Source organism: Eubalaena glacialis, chromosome 12 (genome assembly GCF_028564815.1).
Source record: "Eubalaena glacialis isolate mEubGla1 chromosome 12, mEubGla1.1.hap2.+ XY, whole genome shotgun sequence".
NCBI lineage: Eukaryota > Metazoa > Chordata > Mammalia > Artiodactyla > Balaenidae > Eubalaena > Eubalaena glacialis.
Window position 1 is genome coordinate 57,391,023 of NC_083727.1, and position 21,648 is coordinate 57,412,670.

Sequence of the window (21,648 nt, forward strand, 5' to 3'; positions counted from 1 at the left end):
GTAATATGTACTTATACATTTATTAATCATATGAATGTATATACGTGTTCATATACATTATACATACATATGAAGCTCAATAAATGAAAATTTTCATTGTCTTTTGTGGCAATTATTATTATTTCATTCCATGATTATTATTGAAAAGAATTTTGTCATATAGAAGAAAGAGAACATTAAAACTAATCAATCCTAGTGTAAAATATTCTAGGTATGTTACTGGTAAATAGTCTGCTATTCCTCTTAAATAAACATATACCTCTTGTAAATAAAATAATTACTCACAGTAACCATTTGTGGCTCATTCTTTTAGTTAACTAAGTCAAATACTATATTCATAAGCCACCAATCTGAAAAAATAATGTTGCAAAAACTTTATTCATAGAAACTTTTTTTAAGTGTAAGATTGAGAAGGTCCTTTGCGGGGGAGGTGTTGTGGATGTTTTCAACACTGATACAGTAAAAATGTCTACTGACCATTTGGTAGAAATCAATTTTCCTTTTGTTACTTATTCCTTTAGAAGCAGATGTCCAAATATCTTCCTGACTTTATACAGTCTCAGAACATAGCAAGATACATTTGTTTGAAGCAAGATTCCTAATGGCATATGGAGGCACTGTTTTCCTTCCCTTTTCACAGCAACTAAGATTAATGAACAAAGAACAAGTGGCTGACATGAAGCCTACCCATGGGGGTGCCGACGCCATAACCTTTGGAGTCTATGAGGCCGCCAATCTGTGTCAGGTTACAGTTCCTCTGAGTGACAAACTCAATGGTTGTTGACTCCATTAGGAAAGCATAATCGGAGGTGAGGACTCTCTGGATTCCTTCTTCATTACTTTTGACGAGCACGGACTGCCTCCTGCTACTCATAAAGGCCCACATTTTGTCATATGTGGAGATTTTTGATTTCTGGGGAAAAATAAAATACATAAGAAAGACATTTCTTAGTTTCCACACGATCCTACAATATTTAGATGAAACTGACCATATTTAGTTTGCTCATCCTACCTTATAACTGTATTAGTAATAACAGTGATACTAAGCCACAAAAAAATCAAAATCTGTATAAAAACATTTCTCATAGCAATTCCTCATCGTATTTCCAGGTATAGAGCAGATTTATTTAACAAATGTATAAAAAATGTCCTGATGTTAAAAAGTTCACAACTAGTCAATCATTGGAGGCAATAAAAAAGAGAAAATAAACAAGATTAATAAGGACGGTTTTTTTGTGTTTGTATCTCACATGAATATCTCATGTGTACAATTTTATCCTTCAACATTACTATAACATCAAATTTGGAAGATGCAGACACTGGACACCAAGAGGTTTTTTTTTTCCCCCGAATTCAGTTGACTATAAGACAGATGTTACATTATCCCCCAAGGATACATACAGATATAGGTTGAAGAGATGAGAGGAATTTGTTACAAATAAGGATATTACAAATAAGAATGACTACATTTCTGCTAAGACACAATCTGGACACCACAGAACTTCTTTTAACCTGCTCAGGACAACAGGAAATCAATCATTCAGGTCTTACTAACTAACGATTCCTGGACCAAGAAAATAGAAGAGCTTTTACATCCAACCGGAAATTCTCAGTAGGGCTTCAGTGCAATCTATTGCTAAAGGAAAGAAATGGGTTTTGTTCAGAAGGCACTGGTAAAACATAAACAGGAAAAAGGTTAGCATCTGCTTATGGAAAGCTCGTCTGTGAAACCTTTACCTTAGTTTAATTCTTATACAATCACAAAAAATAATACTGCAACTATAAACACAAGAAGGACATTCACCATACTGGTTGCTCTGTCATGAAAACTCAAAACTATTTTCAAATAAATAGATATGCAATCTTTTGCAGCTTAAGTGTGCATTTAGTCCTACATGTGCCAGGACATAAATGTGATATTACTCCTTCCACTAAAAGGTAGGTACACAGTAATATTTAGAAAAATTCTGGCACTATTTCAATGATAAAATGGGAAGAAAAACCTTAATTTGGGGGGGAAAATACCTAGAGGTACAATAAGTGCTTTAAAAAAACAAGTAGCTTTAGAGCTAAGAAAGGGCAGACGTGTAAACCTTTGCTCTCCAGTGAACACTAAAACATGCTAAAAGGTCAGTGGCTCAAAATGGGAAAGAAGGCAGCTAGAACCCCCAGAATAAGATTGATATGATTACAAATTTGGGCAGCTATGGAGGCATGTCAGTTGTTTTCAAGTAAAATAATCAAATGTTAGGAGTAGAAAAGGGAAATGAAAGGAATAATTAAGGCTATGATGAGATTCTTACTGGAATAATTAAGACCAATAGTGAGATTTTGCAAAGATGCATCTGGCTATCCAAATTAGTAACATAATGAGGATAGCTAGAACAAGTTCATTTCCTTTCAAAGGTAAAGAATTTTTCTCCTAATGTTTTGGATTAAGTGAGGCCAAAATACAAAATAGAATCAAAGTCAGAGCTCACCTGCAGATTAAAGAGATTTTATGTAAAAAATAAACTTGGATACAGTTTTTGATTTAGTGAATCTGTGACTGATAATAAACACAATCCAAAAATGTAATACTAAAAATTTATGTAATCAAAACTGCATGCTCATTACTTGACAATTTAAAATGTAACATCTTTAATGGAGAGTGATAGTGTAATATCATAACATGGGTGTACTCATTGAAGCCAAAAATCAAGCAGAGATAAAAAGTGTACAAAAAGTTATTCTTACTTGTATTGTTCATAAATCTCCTAAATTCTCTGCTTTATTTTAGTTATAGGAACGTTAGCAATAAATACATTTTATTGCTTTAGTTACATGATTTTCAATTCATGATAACATGTTCCATCACTGAAGAGTTAATTTAAATAAAAACTTGACTAGTAATTTTGTCTGAAACAAAGGGAGAATATAATGTTTACAATGGCACTAATCATTTAAATAGTATAATTACATCTTTCTCTTTTTTAATACTAAAAGTAGAAAATTTTAGTTTAAACATTATGCAACACAATTTAAAAGAAGAGAATTACATTTTTAACAGTACATGAATGTATCCATTATTAATATTTTGCTGTGGTTAATGAAGTAAACACATCAATCTTTTTTAACAGAACCCACACCCAACAAACTAAGATATATTTCTAATATATTCTTTACAAATGTATAGTTTAATTTTACATTAATGTGAAATTTAGTATTATTTTACATTTGAAATGTCTAATCTACAATACTAACCTTCCGCTGACAAAATAAGGATTTTACAAAATATATTTTTATATAAAATTCTTGGAATACTTTACTGCACTGATTTTGTATTTCTATGAGCATTTCCTAGAAGGTACTATTTATATTCATTTTGAAACTAATCATTTCCTATCTTTTAAAAAAAATTTTTATTGGAGTATGGTAGATTTACAATGTTGTGTTAGTTTCAGGTGTACAGCAAAGTGAATCAGTTACACATATACATATATCCACTCCTTTTTAGATTCTTTTCCCATATAGGCCATTACAGAGTATTAAGTAGAGTTCCCTGTGCTATACAGTAGGTCCTTATCAGTTAATCATTTCCTACCTTCCATTATTACTTAAGTGTCTCTTATTGATATACTTCTGATTTTCTGGAATCTATTGTCTATGATTTTTGTACAGGTTCACTCATCTTTCCTGTCTGCAGAAAATATAAGTATTTCTATTGTTCCTATATGGCATAATAGGTTTTGATAGAAAAGTTACCCAAATTGTTTTGTTTCTCATAATAAAAATAAAAACCCAAATAAGAAATATTTCAATTTAGAAATATTGACTACTTGCTGCTCACACACATTCTATATGGCTTGCTTGCTTGTTTTGCTGTCATTCTTTAACCACAATTTCCAACTGAGCACAGTTATCTCTCAATTATGGCTGTGAAACACAACGCTGTGTAGAAAAGATATGGGAAGTAAGATTAAAAGTCATTACTACCTTTGTAGACTGCATGTGTGTATGTGTGCGGTATGTAATGCCATTCAACTCTTAAACAACTTCTACAGAAAGTTGAAATAGAAAACTAATCTTTAGCATTGCTTGGCAATTTTATTACTTTTACCATTTTCAGTAGTGAAGATGGTATAGTGCATCACTGGTTTAAAAACACAAGGTCTGAACAACATGAATTTTACTGAAACCCTTAAATTTAAAGCAGCTAAGATGGCTTATAAAATATTTGAAGAAAGTATCTGAACAAACTCTTAGGCTGAACATGAAGATTACGAGGCTTTTTTCTCTATAAATCTGGCCACCCATAAATACTTGATTGCCTATACTTAACTAATATATAGATAAGTTCTGAATAATGTAGCCCTGAGCCAGAAGTAATGATCACTAATTCTACATCTCTTATTAATGGAAGATATGTCCTTATGCAAGCCAGTTAATCTCTTAATTCCGGTTTACATAATAGTCAAATATCTTTGCTAAACTTACCGGGTTTTTGTGAGGATCATATAAGACACTACACGTAAACACACTATGCAGTAGTAAGACATTTTTGTAACTCCAATTATTTTTTAAAAAGAGAGCATACTACTCCCAAGTGCTTGTGTTTTATTTTTCTTAAAAAACACCGAGTATTCTGGCAAAGATGGAAGGTTGAATATCATCTTTGAACACATGTTCTCTCCTATGGCATGAAACCACAAGGCAAAAGAGAAATGGATAGGGTGCAACAAAAACAAAATTTTGGAAGCTGGAAAGCAGATAGATGAATTGTAACTGAGCTAACCAACGTTTAGGACCCCCTTCTCCCCTGTAAAAGTTTCTGAGATTGGCATCTCTACATCCTTCTCAAAGCCAGAATGATCAAACGTCTAACAAAAGTAGAATTTATTGAAAAAATGTCTTAAAAACAACTATCTCTGAGCAGCTTGGTGACTGCTCCATCCCACCCAAGCAAAGGACTAGAGGTTTTATTCTCTGGGAAGTAAACAAGAGTACACTGGAGGACGTTGAGCTACGGGGGCCCATACTGAAACCAGAAGGAAGAGGTTGGAGTCTACAGCCAATGTTGAGACCAGTCAGCATTCTGTCTGTTTTGGTTCTTTGAATTCCTCCAAGAAGATTTTTTTAAGCAAAACTGAACTGCTCTAAAGAGATAATAATAATATTAATAATAGTAGTAACAATAATAATAGTAATAATAGCAGTTAGTACATATAATAGCATGTACCAAACATTATTCTAAATTATTTATACATATTAAAATTTTTTAAGTTTTACAAGATTCCTATTAGGTGGTAGTATTTTTGTCCCCATTCTAAAATCAGAAAACCAAAGCACACAGTGCCTAAGAATATGCCTAAATTCATGTGGCCTCTTCCTAGCAAAACCAGGAATCAAACATGGGCAGATTAGCTACCAAGTTCATAGTCTTAATTATTGCACTATATCAACTGCATCTAAAGGCACATATCATGGATTTCCAACAAAACAACCCACTATATCACCCTAAAGTGAAGCTCATAGTTTTTCACCCTTAACTAAGCACCCAGAGCTTGCAGTGAGTCTCTAACCTAAATTATAAAGACCAAAACAAATAAAATGGCACAAATGTCCTCAGAGAGGTAAAAGATGCTGCACAAATGCAAAGAAAAAAATTTAAATGGACTCTGTTGAAAGAAAATACATTCAGAGAACAAATACATATTAAAAATCTGATATCAAAAATGGAAACCTCAAGTGAAATGTAGAATAAAAGAGAATTTAAAACACTGCAATTGGCTTGACCTCTAATTTCAGAATATTTATATTAAATACATGTGGAATTATACTGATACGATACTCTAAGATCTAATGTGTAAGGAGGAAATAAGAAGCCTCAGCTAGTTTTATTTCTAATAAAATAGAAAATTGTTGAACATTTTCAAGGTAAAATAGACTGTAGGATCTCTAAGGTTAAAATCAATAGGTAGAAGCTGTATAAGTTAAAGTTTAGGAATAAGAACTCATTTAAGGTCAGTAAGCAGGTATTTAAAATTAATAATCAAATATTTGTATGTTGAGTGTGAAAGTTTATGTAAACTTATTTAGAAGTAAGGATATACCAAGTTGCAATGTGAACTAAAGATCGTAGGTGGAAGGTGCGGCATGTTGAAAGAATGACCTGTATAGTATGTTCTGCTGAATCTCCTGTTAGACTAAGGTTAGTTTCATTCGGTGAAGTAGCTACTGATCATTGCCAAGGGACATGATAAAGTCATGGATGGAGACTAAGCTGCTGAGCTAAACGTGCACAGTCTTTGAAGGTCCTCTAGCCACAGGGATACAGAGAAGTGAGGACCTACATAGAACACCAGAAAAGACTCAGGAATTGGGACACAGCTTGGCCCTGTGCATCACTGTTGCCAAATTCATTAGGAAAGACATTGCAGAAGAATGTATTATTTAAGAGAAATATGAAAAATGAAAGTCAGGTAATAAACTAAGCATCCAGAAATATAATTTTCTGTAAGGGAAGAAGTGAGATAATGGCAAATTAGGGCATAGAAGAGAAACTATTCATATAGAGTGTAGCCAAGTTAAAAAAAATATTGAATTAGTGAAACAAAAAAGAATATCTTGTTTCACTCCTTTACCTCACAAATGAGAAAACTAAGGCTATTAGATAAGAAAAAACTATTAGCAGTGAAGGTAGATTTGTAAAGAGTAAAATGCTGATAGGATTTATGACATCATGGTTTTAAAGAAGAATTTTAATTCCATAACAAGACAATAACTTCTTTGGCAAAAATGAAAAACATTCCTAAGTATTATCATTACAGTTAGGCTGTACATAGTAATATAAAGTCACGCAAATAAATTAAATCAAGTCTCAGAGATATTGCTTGAAGTGAATATTAAAATCAAAGCACTGTAAAGGAAAGCATATTTAAAATGTTTGAAATAAAATCGTCTTATTTTCTCACACAACCCACCCCGCCGCTCTAAATACTGGAATAAATTTCTTTCTTTTGTGTGTGTATGTGTGTGTGTCTCATATTAAAGACACTTTTCCTTCTGTGTTACATCAGACAGATTTAGGATGTCAATGTTTAGCAGTGCTTATTTTATCAAAATGCTGAGGCTTGTAAGTTGATTTGGTTTTTGCTACATCAGCACAAAACCAATAAAACTAGTTCATAAGGCACTGTCTTTTTATAATAGCAGTTTTCATGGGCTATAAAACATCAACAGAATGATAAAAGAAAAAATTCTTGTCAAGAATAAACTTACAAAGAATAAGAAATACAACACTTTTTAAAAATTCACAGATGCCAAAAGATTGTGTGCTTTACAAAGAGCATTCAGTATACTTAAAATATTTTAAACATATAGCTAATGATTCCAAATTTAAGGATACATAGCCTTAGTTTCTGATAGTACTGGAAATAAAGTTTGCAACCTGAAATTACCTGGCTCTTTGAAGATCTCCAATATCTAATGGGTTTTAGGCAACATTTTTCCTGAGCATTTTAGAGAGAGATTTTTAGAACAGGTAAGATATTGATACAAGGATAGTGCTTTGAAATTTTGTTTCTATCCCATCTAAAATGCTATGAAAGCCAATAAAGTAAGGGTTACTCTTGTACCATTGGAGTAGATCTTTTATTGTAAGCAACATATTTTACAAATTCAAAAAGCCATTTAAAAAAAAAAAATCTTTGATTTAAATTCTTTAGTACTCAAATGAATTCTTCTCCCCACTCACTTTGATTGCTGTCAAATACAAATTAAAATTTAGAAACCATCTTGTGTTCATTGGACCTATTTTTATAAACCTGTCAGATACCCTAAAAATGATAAGAAAATATTTGCTAGACTTCTGGAAATTAATTTAAAATTAACTTTTTAAGTGTGTTCTAGAGGAAAGCTTATTTTCTTGAATAAGAGGGAAAAATCTTTAATATTAATCTTGTTTGAACTATCATAACCACAAAGCATCAACAGCACAAAGAAAATCCAGTACTATTTTGTAATATGTTTTTTATACATAATATTTGAAGCGTTGACTACAACTCAGATTTTTTTTAAAAGTTTATCAAGTAGTGCAACACCTAAAACATCTTGAAGTAACTTTTAAAAAGACTTTATTTATGTTAAGAACCCATTTATTTTTATTTAAAAAATAAACATTCATGAAAAAATATTTTCTCACCTAAACCATAATGTGTGGCAGAGTTAGTTGAACTCTGGTGTATGGATGAAAGTGGTGAAATTACTAAAAGAAGAGGCAGTAATTTCTGATGATTTTTCATAATTACCAAAGTAAATTCGGTGTCATTGGTACTTACTCAAATCATTCCTTTGCAACAAATTCCACATTACCAATTTGGTTTCTAATATTAACTTAAATATTTGATTATAAGTGCTATAATAACATTTATTATTCTGTTATGAAAAAGTCACATGTAATCATTCCTAATATGTGGTTTGAAAAAGCCCATACCAAGGGAGACCTTGGTAAAGGAGAATTTGGCTGAGATTTGCATTTTAATTTTTTATTACAGTAAATAAATTACCAACAACAGTGGAACATATGTGCTAGGTAAGAACAGCTGAGCCCTATCTGGACTCATCTGACCTTGGTCACTAGGAAATTAGAGTTAATTCAGGAAAACAGGACTGAAGCCATATGTGGTTCATATCAAAGGTGGATCTGAGGCTAGTGCAGTGATCTGAAAGCATTTGGTTGTTAGCAAACCTGTCAGTCCTTGGAATAATTCTGGCAGTTTTATCTTGAAGCATCTGCAATCTCTTAAAACAGGATATTTGAAGAGAAAGACAATGAAAGAGAATTGCTCTTCTCATCGTTACGGAGAGTTAACAGAGGAATAAGAGAGAGAATTATGACTGAGCATAATAGGATGGGCAGCAAGTTTAAAGTGATTTGGTGCAGTTAAAGGCAGTTATCCTTTTGAGGCAGTTGAGCCAGGATTTGATAGTTCATTCTGCAGTATTCAGAATCCCTACTGATGATTCTTCTGGTCATTGCATTTTATTCTTTAAATGAGATATCTTGAAATTTCCTGGTCAAATATTTTCTTTTCTTATAAATAATAGTAATCAGCAATATAGTTTACTATCATTTGGTCAAATTTAAATAAAATTAGGAAACGACTTCACTGGGTCAATGGAGGACCTTGAACCACAATTTCTTGGCCATATCTAACAAAATGCTTCCCTAACAATTTCAAAGAAATGTTATGAGGAATAAATGAGAAAATTCATATAAAGTCACTTCGACAAGCTACAAAGCTCTCTAAAGATATCAGGATTTTATTCTTATTGCAAATTTTATGTGATCAATCAGTGGAGAAACATAGTAACTCTCTACTAGGACTGCAGCATATAACTACTATATTCTTATATCTCTGCCTTTACCTTTAGAATAATTTATGATTTATAGGAACATGGAAACATTCACTTGCTTACCCATTCACTCACTTGTTCTTTCATATTTATTGAGCACCAGCTTGGTGTAAAGGACCATGCCAGGCACTATGCATGTAGAGGTTAGACCAAAACAAAGCATGGCCCCTGTCTTAGCAAAGCTTAATGTCCCATAAATACAGGAAACGTAAACTAAGAATTATGAAATGGTGTGATAAATGCCTTGACAAGGGACAGATGAAGTGTAACCTAAATTGATGAGGGGATGTATGACAGGAAGTCAGAGGCAATAATTCCTTTTCCTTTAGGATTCAAATCAATTACAGTTTTGCTGGGTCTCTCACTCCTTTCTAATTGAAACTCTGAACTATAAATAGGCGTGGGGAAAAAAATCCTCAACATTTGAAACTCTTAAAAGAATCATTGTTCTCACTTTCAGCCAGTACCCTTTCCAGGATTTCTAAACTCTTCTGGGAGATGATGCAAACCTCATCAAAGTATTTTAAGAATGATGTTTAGATACATAATGTTTGTATCGCTGTAACCTTATATACATCAAAATATACACAAAATGGATACTTTGTTTCTAAATAGTAAATAAATGACCTTAGTTGGCCCTAGGGAAGAGAGAGAAACAGTTTTAATCACTTCTCCATCCACTGGCTAAACATGCATACTTAATCACGATAACCATGAATTTAATATGTATAAGGTAATTGCATCAATGATTATATAAATCACTAACCTGAGGTACATTTTTTCCTGGCCACAACATGCGGCTTATGGGATCTTAGTTCCCGGACAAGGGATCCAACCTGGGCCCATGGCAGTGAAAGCACTGAGTCCTAACCACTGGACTACCAGGGAAGTCCCTGAGGCACGTCTTAAGTAGAAGAGCCACATCTGACCTAGGTGCTTGAACTTGCCATTTTCTCTAGCTCGACTGTACTTCCCTCGCGTATCTGTATGCCTCACACCTTTACCTCCTTCTAATCTTCGGTCAAACATCGCCTTTCCAAAGGGACTACCACTATTTACTCTATTTATAATTCCAATTCCAATGTAACACAGATATGCCTCCTGCTTTATTGTTATCCATAGCACTTAATAACTATGTAGTACATTACATATTTCCTATTTTTATTTATATATCTGTTCAGTTCCTATCTCCCTTTGCTGTGAGATAAACTGCATGAAGATGGAGATTGTTGCCTTGTTTTGTTCATCATCATAGCACCTCTACTTAGAATAATGCCTGGTGTACAGTACGTACCAGTAGTTATTTATTGAATAAATGAGCTAAAAAAATAAGTAAATGAATAAATGTGTACAACGGAATTATTTCTCTTGTGCTAGAATTTAGAAGACAGGAATATTAGTCTCAGCTCTGGTGTTACCAAGCTAAGTGATATTTCATGAGTAATTTCATATCTCTAGAACTCAGTTTGCTCATCTGCAGCATAAATGGGTTAAGCCATATAAATTCTATGATATCATTCACCAGAGATAGTCTATACAATTTTACATATTTAGAAGAATAGGCACATTTACTTTTTTCATATTCTGTTCATGGCTTAATTTAATAAGGAAAAGAATACCACTGGCCTAGTTTTGAAGCAAAGCGTAAAGAAATCCACATCACTGTACTGCATAAATAATTTTCAACCCTATTTCAATGTTAAAGTGTAGCTTTAACGTGTAAACGAAAAATACTTGAATGTATTTCACATTCTACATATCTCAGGGATGGGAAGTAAATTAGTGTCCTCTTTGTTCTTTTCCCACTTTTAGATCATCACTGCCCCACCCCTTTTGGAAAACAAACCAAGGTATAAACCTTTGTTCTGTTAAGACTCATGCCATACAAACTTACTACCTGATTCCTCTTACTACAGTCTCCTATTCATTTTCTGGTTATGTCATCATTCTTAAAAAACTGTAGTGCCCAAATGTTGGTTTCTATCAGTGATGAACTAGTAAATGTTTAACAATTTGGCTCTCTGGACTTCTCTGGTGGTGCAGTGGTTAAGAATCCGCCTGCCAATGCAGGGGACACGGATTAGATCCCTGGTCTGGGAATATCCTACATGCCGCGGAGCCCTAGAGCCCGCGAGCCACAACTACTGAAGCCCGCGCACCTAGAGCCTGTGCTCTGCAACAAGAGAAGCCACTGCAATGAGAAGCCCACGCACAGCAACAAAGAGTAGCCCCCATTCACGGCAACTAGAGAAAGCCCGCACGCAGCGACAAAGACCCAACACAGCCAGAAATAAAAATAAATAAGTAAATAAATTTATGTATTAAAAAAACAGTTCAGTTTGGCTCTCTGGAAAAGTGGAAAAGCCAGATTTGTAGCGTTTCCTGGTTTTTATGGTTTAAATATTCCCACTCTCACCATTTGAAACTATGGACTTGATACCAACAAAACTATGAAATTCTTAAAAATATAACTCCTGCAAGTCAATATAAGCCAGCTCCAATATACCCCTTCTTCTCCTGCACCCAAAGTCCTGAGTGATTTCTCAGTTATTTGACCATCATTTCCAATCACTTTCTTACTAGCACCTCATTCACCCCAAACCATGGTTGTATATATCAACACCTGAAATATCTTTGCTTCAAAATCAATTATTCAAATATCCTACTCTGGGATTATAACCTCTTTCTTTCCTAGTTTTCTTATTTCATTTCTTTACTGGTTGTAGTTTCCAATCTCATTGGTGTCTCATGCCTGTTAATGACCTACCTTCCAATTCATTTGCTTCCTCTACTTCTTTATACTCCACTTTGTTCAGGTGAGCTTCCACGATCCATAATTTAAAAATTATTGTTGCTAATATCCTAAACTCATTAACCTCTCTCTCTTTTCTTTGGACCACCTAACCTAACAAAAACCTGAGTAAACCCAACTCTTCATTTCCTCTAAGTCTGTATCAAGAAGCACAGAATTGCTGGAGAATCTCATACTATCATTATGAAGAGCAAAGCAAAGTAGATGCTCATCACTGCCCAGAAAGTACACTTCTCTCAATTTCTTCTCTACAATTCCTATTTCAACTTTCTCTCCTTCTCCAAAACTCAAAACCTGTGGATCCATTCACTGTTGGAGGTTGATCATTGCTTCATAGAGAAAAATTAAACCGTGTGTGGGAGCTGACTCAAAGACCAAGCCAAAGCCCTTCTCACAGCAAAAATCTTCTTAAATCATAATCTCTCCTCTCTCTTTCTGTTCTGTTACCCTTTCTTCCAAAGGGAATCCTTTATTTTGTGGTTTGTATTCTACCACATCCTTTTGTCTTTTTCAGGAATATTAACACACTGATTTCTCTCTTATTACTCCTCTTTAATAACATTTTGGCATTCTCAAATCTTTTAGATCATAACTTCCCTTCATCTAGTTGACATTCCTTCCACCTCTAGTTACCATACTTTCTCTTTCCTCCCCTTTACAACAGAATTCATCAAAGAGTCATCTTCATTATTCCATTTCTTTATTTTCTACCCAATCCTCTATCCACTCCAGTCTGTTTTCCAGTCACATCCTTTTATTGAAATAAATCTGACTAAATATACCAATGACCTCCATATTTTTAAATATAAGTAGATTTTTAAATTTTTTGTCCTCAGGTCACCAGACCACCCTTCAACATGCAATGCCCTTAACCATTCCTGCATTTCTGACACACTCTCCTAACCACTCTCTTCACATCCACTGCTACCCCTTCCAGTTTCTTCTCTACACTGAACCAGAATGATCTTTCTAAATCTCAAACTTGGTCATGACAACCTACGGTTTATTAACTCTCTTACAAGGCTCCCTGTTACTCCCAAGATGAAAAGATAGTAATAACACAGGCTACAAAGTTCTAACAGGCAAAGCTAGTTGACTACCCATTCTCTCATTATTTTCTAACCTCTTTCTAACAGAATATATATTTCCTATCCTCCTGTTCATAACAAGATAGTCATGTAACCCAATTATACCCAATGACATAATAAAAAAATGTTAATGCGGCTTCTGATGAACACTTTTTGATAGGGCAGATTCAGTTGGCATGCTCCCAATAGCTTCCTAGACTAATTCTATGTTCTCATAGTACACTGTAGCCATCCTTTGCAGTTTTTAAGTATATATTCTATTTAATTGTCATTTGGTTAATTTCCGTATTCCTCAAGACTTTTTTGGGTCATGGTGTCTAGTGTATCTCTACACTTAGTACAGGTACTGAAAGAAAGGCACCCAATAAATATTTGAAAGAATGAATACAGTGCACTAATGAAGTGATAGGCAGTTAGTTATGAAACACCAGGTTATTATCAAAAATATAATATCACTGAAGAAGCATCCTAAGGAAAAATTCAAGAATACATGTTTATTAATTCTAAAGTATTAACTACACATAAAGTTATTATAGAACAGCTGAAGGAAATATTCAGATTGATCATAAAGATTTATTAAATCTAATCTTCATGCAGGTAAGTTTAAATAATAGGCTAATTATCACTAACATTAGACTCCATTAAATGAAGACTCAGATTGATATTGCTATATATATTCTTAACTCTTTTTCTTAAAACTACTCTTAGCTTAGAACTTACTATGTGCAAATGCTATGCTAAGCATTTTAAGAACACTGTTAATTAAATACTCATATCCCTGTGAGATAGGTTTTGTGATAACCATCACAAAAATGAGAAAAGTGTGATTAGGGTAATTAAACATCTATCCCAAGGTTTAAGGCAGACTCACAACTTATATACTAAAGCAAGTTTCTGTGAGTTATAACAGTAGGCACAATTTTGCTGAAATTGCTTTTCTGTAATTAATTGTTGGTATTATTTAAGGCAGTGATTTAGAGATAAGCTAAAATATACTTTCCAAAATAAGTACTGTAAGATGAAGCAAAATAGATGCAAGACAATAGATTCTGGCTACCAGGTTAAACAATCATAAATTTAAAAGGAAACACCCAAACTACTTATGCAGAAGAATAATATATGTAATGAAAAAAATAACACAACAAAATCCAGTAGAAATACCAAAAGAAGAAGGAAAAAAGACAGAATTATATGCATAGTACGATTGAGTTGAATAGTTTTCAAGAACCATCCTTTGAAGTTAACTCCAAAAATGATATTTTTAAGTATGTGTTAAGTGATACCTAAATAAAGCTAAATTTAACCTTAAATTTAAGAGGATGGTAAGAATAGTTTGGGCTTGTCAGTGAGTGTGTGTGAGATATGTTGGCAACCTGTTCAACTCCCACTATATCCTCTGAGTAGGCTTAAATCCACTGGGGAGTGCAAGAAGAATATTTTAAGCAGCTAGAGGCTAAAATTGATCCAGTTCCAGGCCAGCTTACATGGAACATGAGTAAGTATCCAGCATTTATCAGCATGGGGTCTCTTCCAGACAGGAATGCCAACAATTACATGGTTTATTATTTTACACTGTTGTCCATCAAAGGCAGTGGTGGAAACAACTTGTGTGTATTCTACCCATAACACTTTTGTATTTAACTAAAATTACTTTTGTCAAGCCTTCATTCTTTGTTTTGATACCAAGTTCTCTGCTAGAATCTTCTATCTGTACCTTAGAGTGGAAATAGGTCACATGTGGCAATGTCTCTAATTAGTATTCACTTCCTAGCATCCAATAATCATTACAATTTAGAAAAGCATAGATTTTTGGGTTGTCTTTTATGTACTGTCTCAATAATATTGGCAATTAATTTTGCTTCTTCTTTTGTCCAAATTTTTAATTTGGTATCCACCTACTTTTTTTTTTAATAACTCCCCGTCTCTGAGTTAGAGTTCTATACCTAGGTAGCTACAGGTCTGATTCCATTTTATTCTTGCTTGCAAAAGCTTAAGCTTTAATTTTGTTCAATAGGCTCCATCCCATGCCAGACCTTTCTTTCTCCACAGACACAATCACTCAAGAAGAGTAGACCCAGCCAAGCTTTCTATACCAGTGACCTATGTTGTTTCCCAAATAGGGCCAACCTTGAACTTTATTTGATCACAGGTAATCTATGGAATCCATGGAACGTTCAACTTCTTTTCCAGAAGGAATGCCCACATTTTTAGAGTGAATGACCGAAGTATAAGGTATAGTAATATTAAAAACAAGCAAACAAAAACTCCAAATAAGCGAGGCTTCCAAAGTGTAGTTACAAAAATAAATGTGGGTACATGTATGTGTGTGTTCCTATTTAGTCAGCCAATTTTGTCAAATTTTTGAATGAGGAAAAGCTACTTAACTGAAAACCTATCTTCCCTCAAATTCATTTAACAAAGTACATAAAGCTCTTTATCATGTTTTGAAATGTTACTTAGTTAAGTGTATGTAAGTGATTTTTCAAATTATAACAAAAAGACCCATTTAAAAGGAAAAGAAAAAGAAAGTTAATTTTAAAAACTAGAGAGGAGAATTGTTCTTGACAATGCCAATGAACTTAAAAAACAATATGGATTGCTTGGATAAATATCTAACTATACTCATAAAAAACAAGAAAATTTTATGACATATTTATATGCAGAGAGCTTTTGTCCTTAAATGTGTTGTCACCAGCCTGGCCATACTGTGGTTGAAACAAATAAAGAAAGGTATAGGCTAGTACTTAAAACAAACTGACTCACACTCACAAAATTAACTTTTTAAAATTTTGATTTAATTTTGGATGTAATTGAAGTTCCAAGGCCACTTTAAAAAATTACAACCATAATTCAGCCTTCTTAATGCACAGGCATGGGGATTCAGCTGTGACTAAAAATGCATGAAATTAGATATGGATGAATTTAGTTAAATAAAAGAACATCAATGGAAAATATGGTGCAAAATAAAAATATTAAACCTAACTTAGGAATGTGTTTAAGAATACCAATAAATCTCCAAAAAGACAAAACAGTAAAACTTTAGGTCATTGCCTTCACTCTCATTAATAGGCATTAAAACTCTATTAAAAATATAAATTAGCAAATTTCTAACTGAAGGCTAATGAATAGCATTAGGTAAAATTGCATTATAAATAATACAGTATGAAAATGATCTGAAGAGAAACTAAAGTTCAGTAAACATAACATAGATGGACTTTTTATTTGTAATATATTTATATGACTATTCACCCTGTGGGGAGTATAATTTTAACCATCTAATCACTAACAGGGAAAGTAAAACTGAAGGACTAGTTTACCTTCAGTATTGATATGTAATGATAATTTGGTACTCACTTTTGCATTTGAGAATTTTACGAAAACAAAGCACTTCTCTACTCCGATACTTAATAGCTGGGAAATTAGTAACAACACTAACAATATTAGAAAATACAGTGCAAAATTATTTGAATTTTTTCTGTTTAGCCATCTGTCTTTACCAGTCATATTTTCTATCTTGCCTTAGAAAACAAACAAAAAATGTTTTTCATAAAAAGTGTTAGTCTTTTCACTAGAATGAATTTGTTCTATTTTTTACTTCCCATGTGACTGTGACCATGTCCAGAAAGCACATAGTTCTCTATAAAGAGAAAATGAAACAATAACTTCTTGTTATATGAACATGATCTAATCAACACATCTAAATAACTGTTGCACCTTCAACATAGTCACTTTATTTTAAACTTGCTTGCATTTTTTAAATTCTTTTTTTAGAATTGCCTTAAGATGTTATACTATATCTTTTCAAATACTCTCATTAACAATTTTATAACCTATTAGGGTAAATTTTCTTTTTGAAAATAAGCCAAAGTATTTGGAGTAAAACAATGTAAGTGTAAGCCATACACTCATTTTGCTGTTAGTGTTCTGAAAGCAAGGATAGCTATAAAGTAAAAGAGCTGGTTTTCTTGTGCTGTGTCTAACTAAGTGTGTTCTGAAAACAATTCCAAAAGGAAAGCTCTAAGAATTTTTTTTAGCAAATCACAGTATCAAATTTAGTTTCTTGAGGTGTTTCCTTTGTGAAATGTTATTCATTTCCTGTATACAATCTACAGTATTTGTACCTAATGTAGTCCTCTTAAGTTAAAAGATGTTTTTTCTTTATTGTAAATATTTTTATTTATCTAGCAGAAAAATATTTACATAGAAACTAAATCTGCCTAAAATCTCTTTAACATCTGTATGGGTAACATGATGTTAAATTGGATATTTCAGTTGAGGCACCAAGAAAAAATGGACTTAAAGCACAAAGTGTGAAATAGACAACCGTGAGGGCATTTCATAGTATATCTAGAAGCAATTAGATGATTGATCCACAAGGGGATATAAAAAGGTCATGAAAGAGATTAAGCATGAACATTCTGAGGATAATTTAAGAGACAGTTGTGTTCTGCTTATGATTCTCAACACTCTTTTTGCCTTGGTTTAGGTGGGAGTATGTGCGGAATGTACCTCATATTCCCAAACTGGTTGAGACGGTGACAACTTGGAGAGGTTAATCCAAGTCCCCTGCATCGGTTGACCTGGAAAACTGGTGCCCTTCACACAGTTAGGAAAGCTAAAGAATAAATGCCTACAGATGAGAAGTAACTCCATCCATTTTCAAGGTGGCACAGGTGTTTGAAACCTCAGGATAAAATGCAGGGATCTGAGTAAGAATGTTAATCTTTGTTCAAGGGGGCAGTTGCCAGGAGAAAAGGTAGTTTACTCTCCAGTTAGCACAAATTCAGCACTTGCTGACGTAGGTGTCACAGCTACTTCACCAGAACCCTGTTGTTGATTCTAATGAAGTTGCAGATGTCGAGGAGTGCTGCCTTTGCTGATGGCAAGTTTCTTGTTACGACATCCATCAAAAAGATATTATGTCAAGACAGCGTCAAACCAGCTGGTAAAGACAAGTTTTGAGATGGCAGTTTGACTGACTCCAGTCCTAAATTTTGCTGATGACATCTTTTTGACTTGATAAAACTAAGCAGAACTGCTAGCATAACCAACAAATTTGCCCGAGCAAATGCTACTAACAAAATATCTATTTAAATGAAGCCAAGGCAAATTTTATTTGTTTTAAAGAGTTGAGGCATTATAGCCAATTGGAAACACCATATCAGACTATTTCTTAAAATCCTTCCATAGGAAGAAAACCCCACAATGTTTGAACATTTATTTCAAACAAAAGGAAATGATATTAGAATGACTCACAGAACATTTTAAAGTGTTGCTTAGTTACTTTTAGAAAACAAGGTGCATTGTTAGTAAAATAATTAATTAAAATTAAGTTTTATTTAAAATCTTTCCTAGCAACATTATCATTTTTTAAAATGTTGCTTAAGTTGCCGTAAAGCTGTAGTTATTTATTGCACTCAAGTTAAGTGAGCTAATATACAGGCATATGCCTTGGTCTAACTTTTCATGATTTCCAAAGTCTCCAATTTGTAGTAATTTTACCGCAGGAGATTGCATGTACCTATTTAACTAGGCATTTGACATACAAGGATACAATTTTCTGCCTAAAATAATACACAGTGTTCCTGAATGTGTCCGTGAAGCCCATATACAACAGACAGCAGACAGTTATACAGAAAAAGTTCAGAGAAGTAAAGCCAAGAACAGGGGATAGGTGTAGGCAAAAGGGCAGTCATTAATGCAGTAAAGGTACTTAAGATATCAACGAATTTTTATGTATATGATCTTTTAGGTAGTAATTAATCTGGAACTCATTACCTTCCATTCAAAGGTTTGGTCAGTCTATAACTTCCCTTTACTGCTGCCACTTGGGGGAAAGAGAAATTTCTCCACAGTGTCTGTTGAAGGCATTCCAAAGAGAGTGACGTGTACCCTTATCTTTAAAAATATCACATTGACCTAAGCGTTAGTAAACTAGGAACAGCAACAGTATAGAATTATACAACTACCATTTCTGGAGATGCACACATCTCTCATATTTAAACAACTGCAAGAGGTCAAATACTCTTAGAATTTATATAAAAGCCCTGCCAGAATTAGCCATTACAATGAGGATATAGTGGGGCACTGTTCAAAATGGGGTGAGTAAAAGTAAGTCCATGGTACTGAACTACATAATTTAAAAAGTGTTTCATTAGCTGGATCTGTTAATTTTTTTTCATTTTTTGTGTTCAGAGAACATAGAAGACACATCTACATGACCATGAACTATCCAAAACAAAAACTAATTAATACATACTTAGATATACATTTTTTCAAAATAACCAGTTTGACTAATTTATTTCAATTAATTTAAACAAATAATCCTCAGTGAGGTTAATTTTGAATAATTTGATCTAAGTACTCTTCTGTAACTTATAATAGTAGGGAATTAGTTCTTCTGATATATTTTATTATAACTATGTATATATGTGTATATACACACATGCATGTATATGTTACTTAATATATATAAAATATTATGTATAACACAGTATCTCATAATAATGCATTGTTCTAAAAACTTTTCTCAAAAGTTATGATATGATAAGATGGTTCTAGCTCTACGTGGTTTTACAGTAATTTGTTCTTTTTCAAAATCCTGAAGTACTCACTTTCAATAAGATTCACTACAATTCACTAGGAGTTAACCTTGGATTCATTAGAAAACACAAAATCATTTTTAGAAAAGAGACGTACCTTTAGAAAACATTTTATAGTTGGAAAAGCCAAAAGTAAAACCTTAGATAAGTCATCTAACATTTATATATCCTATGTATTTTATGTTTTAGAGGCAGCACTACTTCTAGAATTCAACCCTCCAAACTCCCAGAGTTTATTATTAATGATAGATCACCACAAACAGATCTCACATGAGTCTTTTTTTGTTGGTTATCATCTTTGTTTACCTCTTGCTGATTATGTCCATAGAAAACAGTTCTACTCTTCTCAGTCACCAAAACCCATCCTTACTTGTTTTCTGCATCAGATGACCTTGCCTCCAATTTTGCTGAAGCCGTTCATGTCAGTTCCCTCAAATTCCTCATGCCTACCTTGTATATTATCAGAACTGTGCCCCCCTGTATTTACACCTCTATGCTGTTGCATGATCATGTGCTCTTTTTCTTCTCCAAGTCTTCATTCCAAAAACTATGCTCTCTCTTCATTGTCTTTCCCGTCTCTGTCTTTCAAATAACTTCTTCCTATTTGCACATTGAACAGACTAATGGCTTTCTCACTTTCTTTACCCAGTCTCCTTGACATTCACTCTCTTCTCTCTTGCATTATATAAAATTATATTTTCATGGCTCCACCTTTCTAATCCACTTTAAGGTGTTCTTTTCTTTTTTTTTTTTCTTTTTTCTGCCTTCTAACATTTGATTTCTCTAAAGTTCTGCCATTGCTTTTTCTTCCCAACTTCACCTTTGGTGAAAACTTTAAGAATATGAATAATAATATATTAACGGCATGCTTTTCTCATCAAAGGCTCTCTGGGTCAGCAACAAAACATGTCTAATTATTTAACATTGCCGTTCACTTGTGATTCCAGCCTATTCAACTTGAACCAGCTCACAGTGAATGAAACTTCCTCCCCAAGAAAATTCTGTTTTCCCAACTTATGTTCATGTGCACGGTATTATCTCATTCTACTTTCTTCCCTCACTATCACCTAGAATCAAAATTGTGCATTCCATATATTTTAATACAATTCAATGTTTAAAGTATAATAAGAATGCTTTATGTAAATTCTCTCATGCTATTTTCTGTGAGAAAAACAAAATAAATATGTGGTACAAGTTCTTCCTCATGTAGCTTAGATTCTAATAGAAGGGTCAAAAGAATGCAGATTTTGATGATGGAAAGTAGATAAATAAAGCCACAAAGTTAAGGTTGCAAGAAAGAATATTCTAATAGACTACGAATTCCATTTCTAAATGGAGTCATTTAGTCATTTACCATTCCCTTATCTATTCCTCAAATGTTATTTTATTTCAGGACCTTATTACTTCTCATTCAAACTCACACTATGAATTCTTAAATTGATCTATTTTCCTCCAATCTCTCTCCTTTTCAATTACCTTTTTAAAATATAATTTTTGAACACTCCACTCTGCCCCAAACAGTTAAGATCATGAATTTCTACAAACACCCTCATAGGCTGTAACCACACTTCATGGAGTGTTACCTTTAAGGAAACTTCCATATTCAAATCGGCATGTAGGTTTTACTAGGACCAACTGTCTTAAAAGCCAGAAATAAGTTTTGTTCACATTTGTATCATGAACAGCACCCAAGGTAGCATTTTATATATAATAAGGACTCAGCAAATATTCATTGATTTCCACAGAATTT

The 21,648-nt window shown here is 33.3% G+C and overlaps 1 protein-coding gene across 5 annotated transcripts in view; it reads right to left on the minus strand.

The window, feature by feature from the left end:
- GRIK2 (glutamate ionotropic receptor kainate type subunit 2) overlaps positions 1–21,648 on the minus strand; it is a 645,523-nt gene that overhangs the window by 31,868 nt on the left and 592,007 nt on the right. For 4 of the 5 annotated variants that reach the window (XM_061207627.1, XM_061207628.1, XM_061207631.1 and 1 more), the window contains one exon: positions 688–913. In XM_061207627.1, the coding sequence (XP_061063610.1) occupies positions 688–913 (226 nt within the window). The remainder of the gene's footprint in view (positions 1–687; positions 914–21,648) is intronic. The other variant, XM_061207630.1, reaches the window with a different exon arrangement.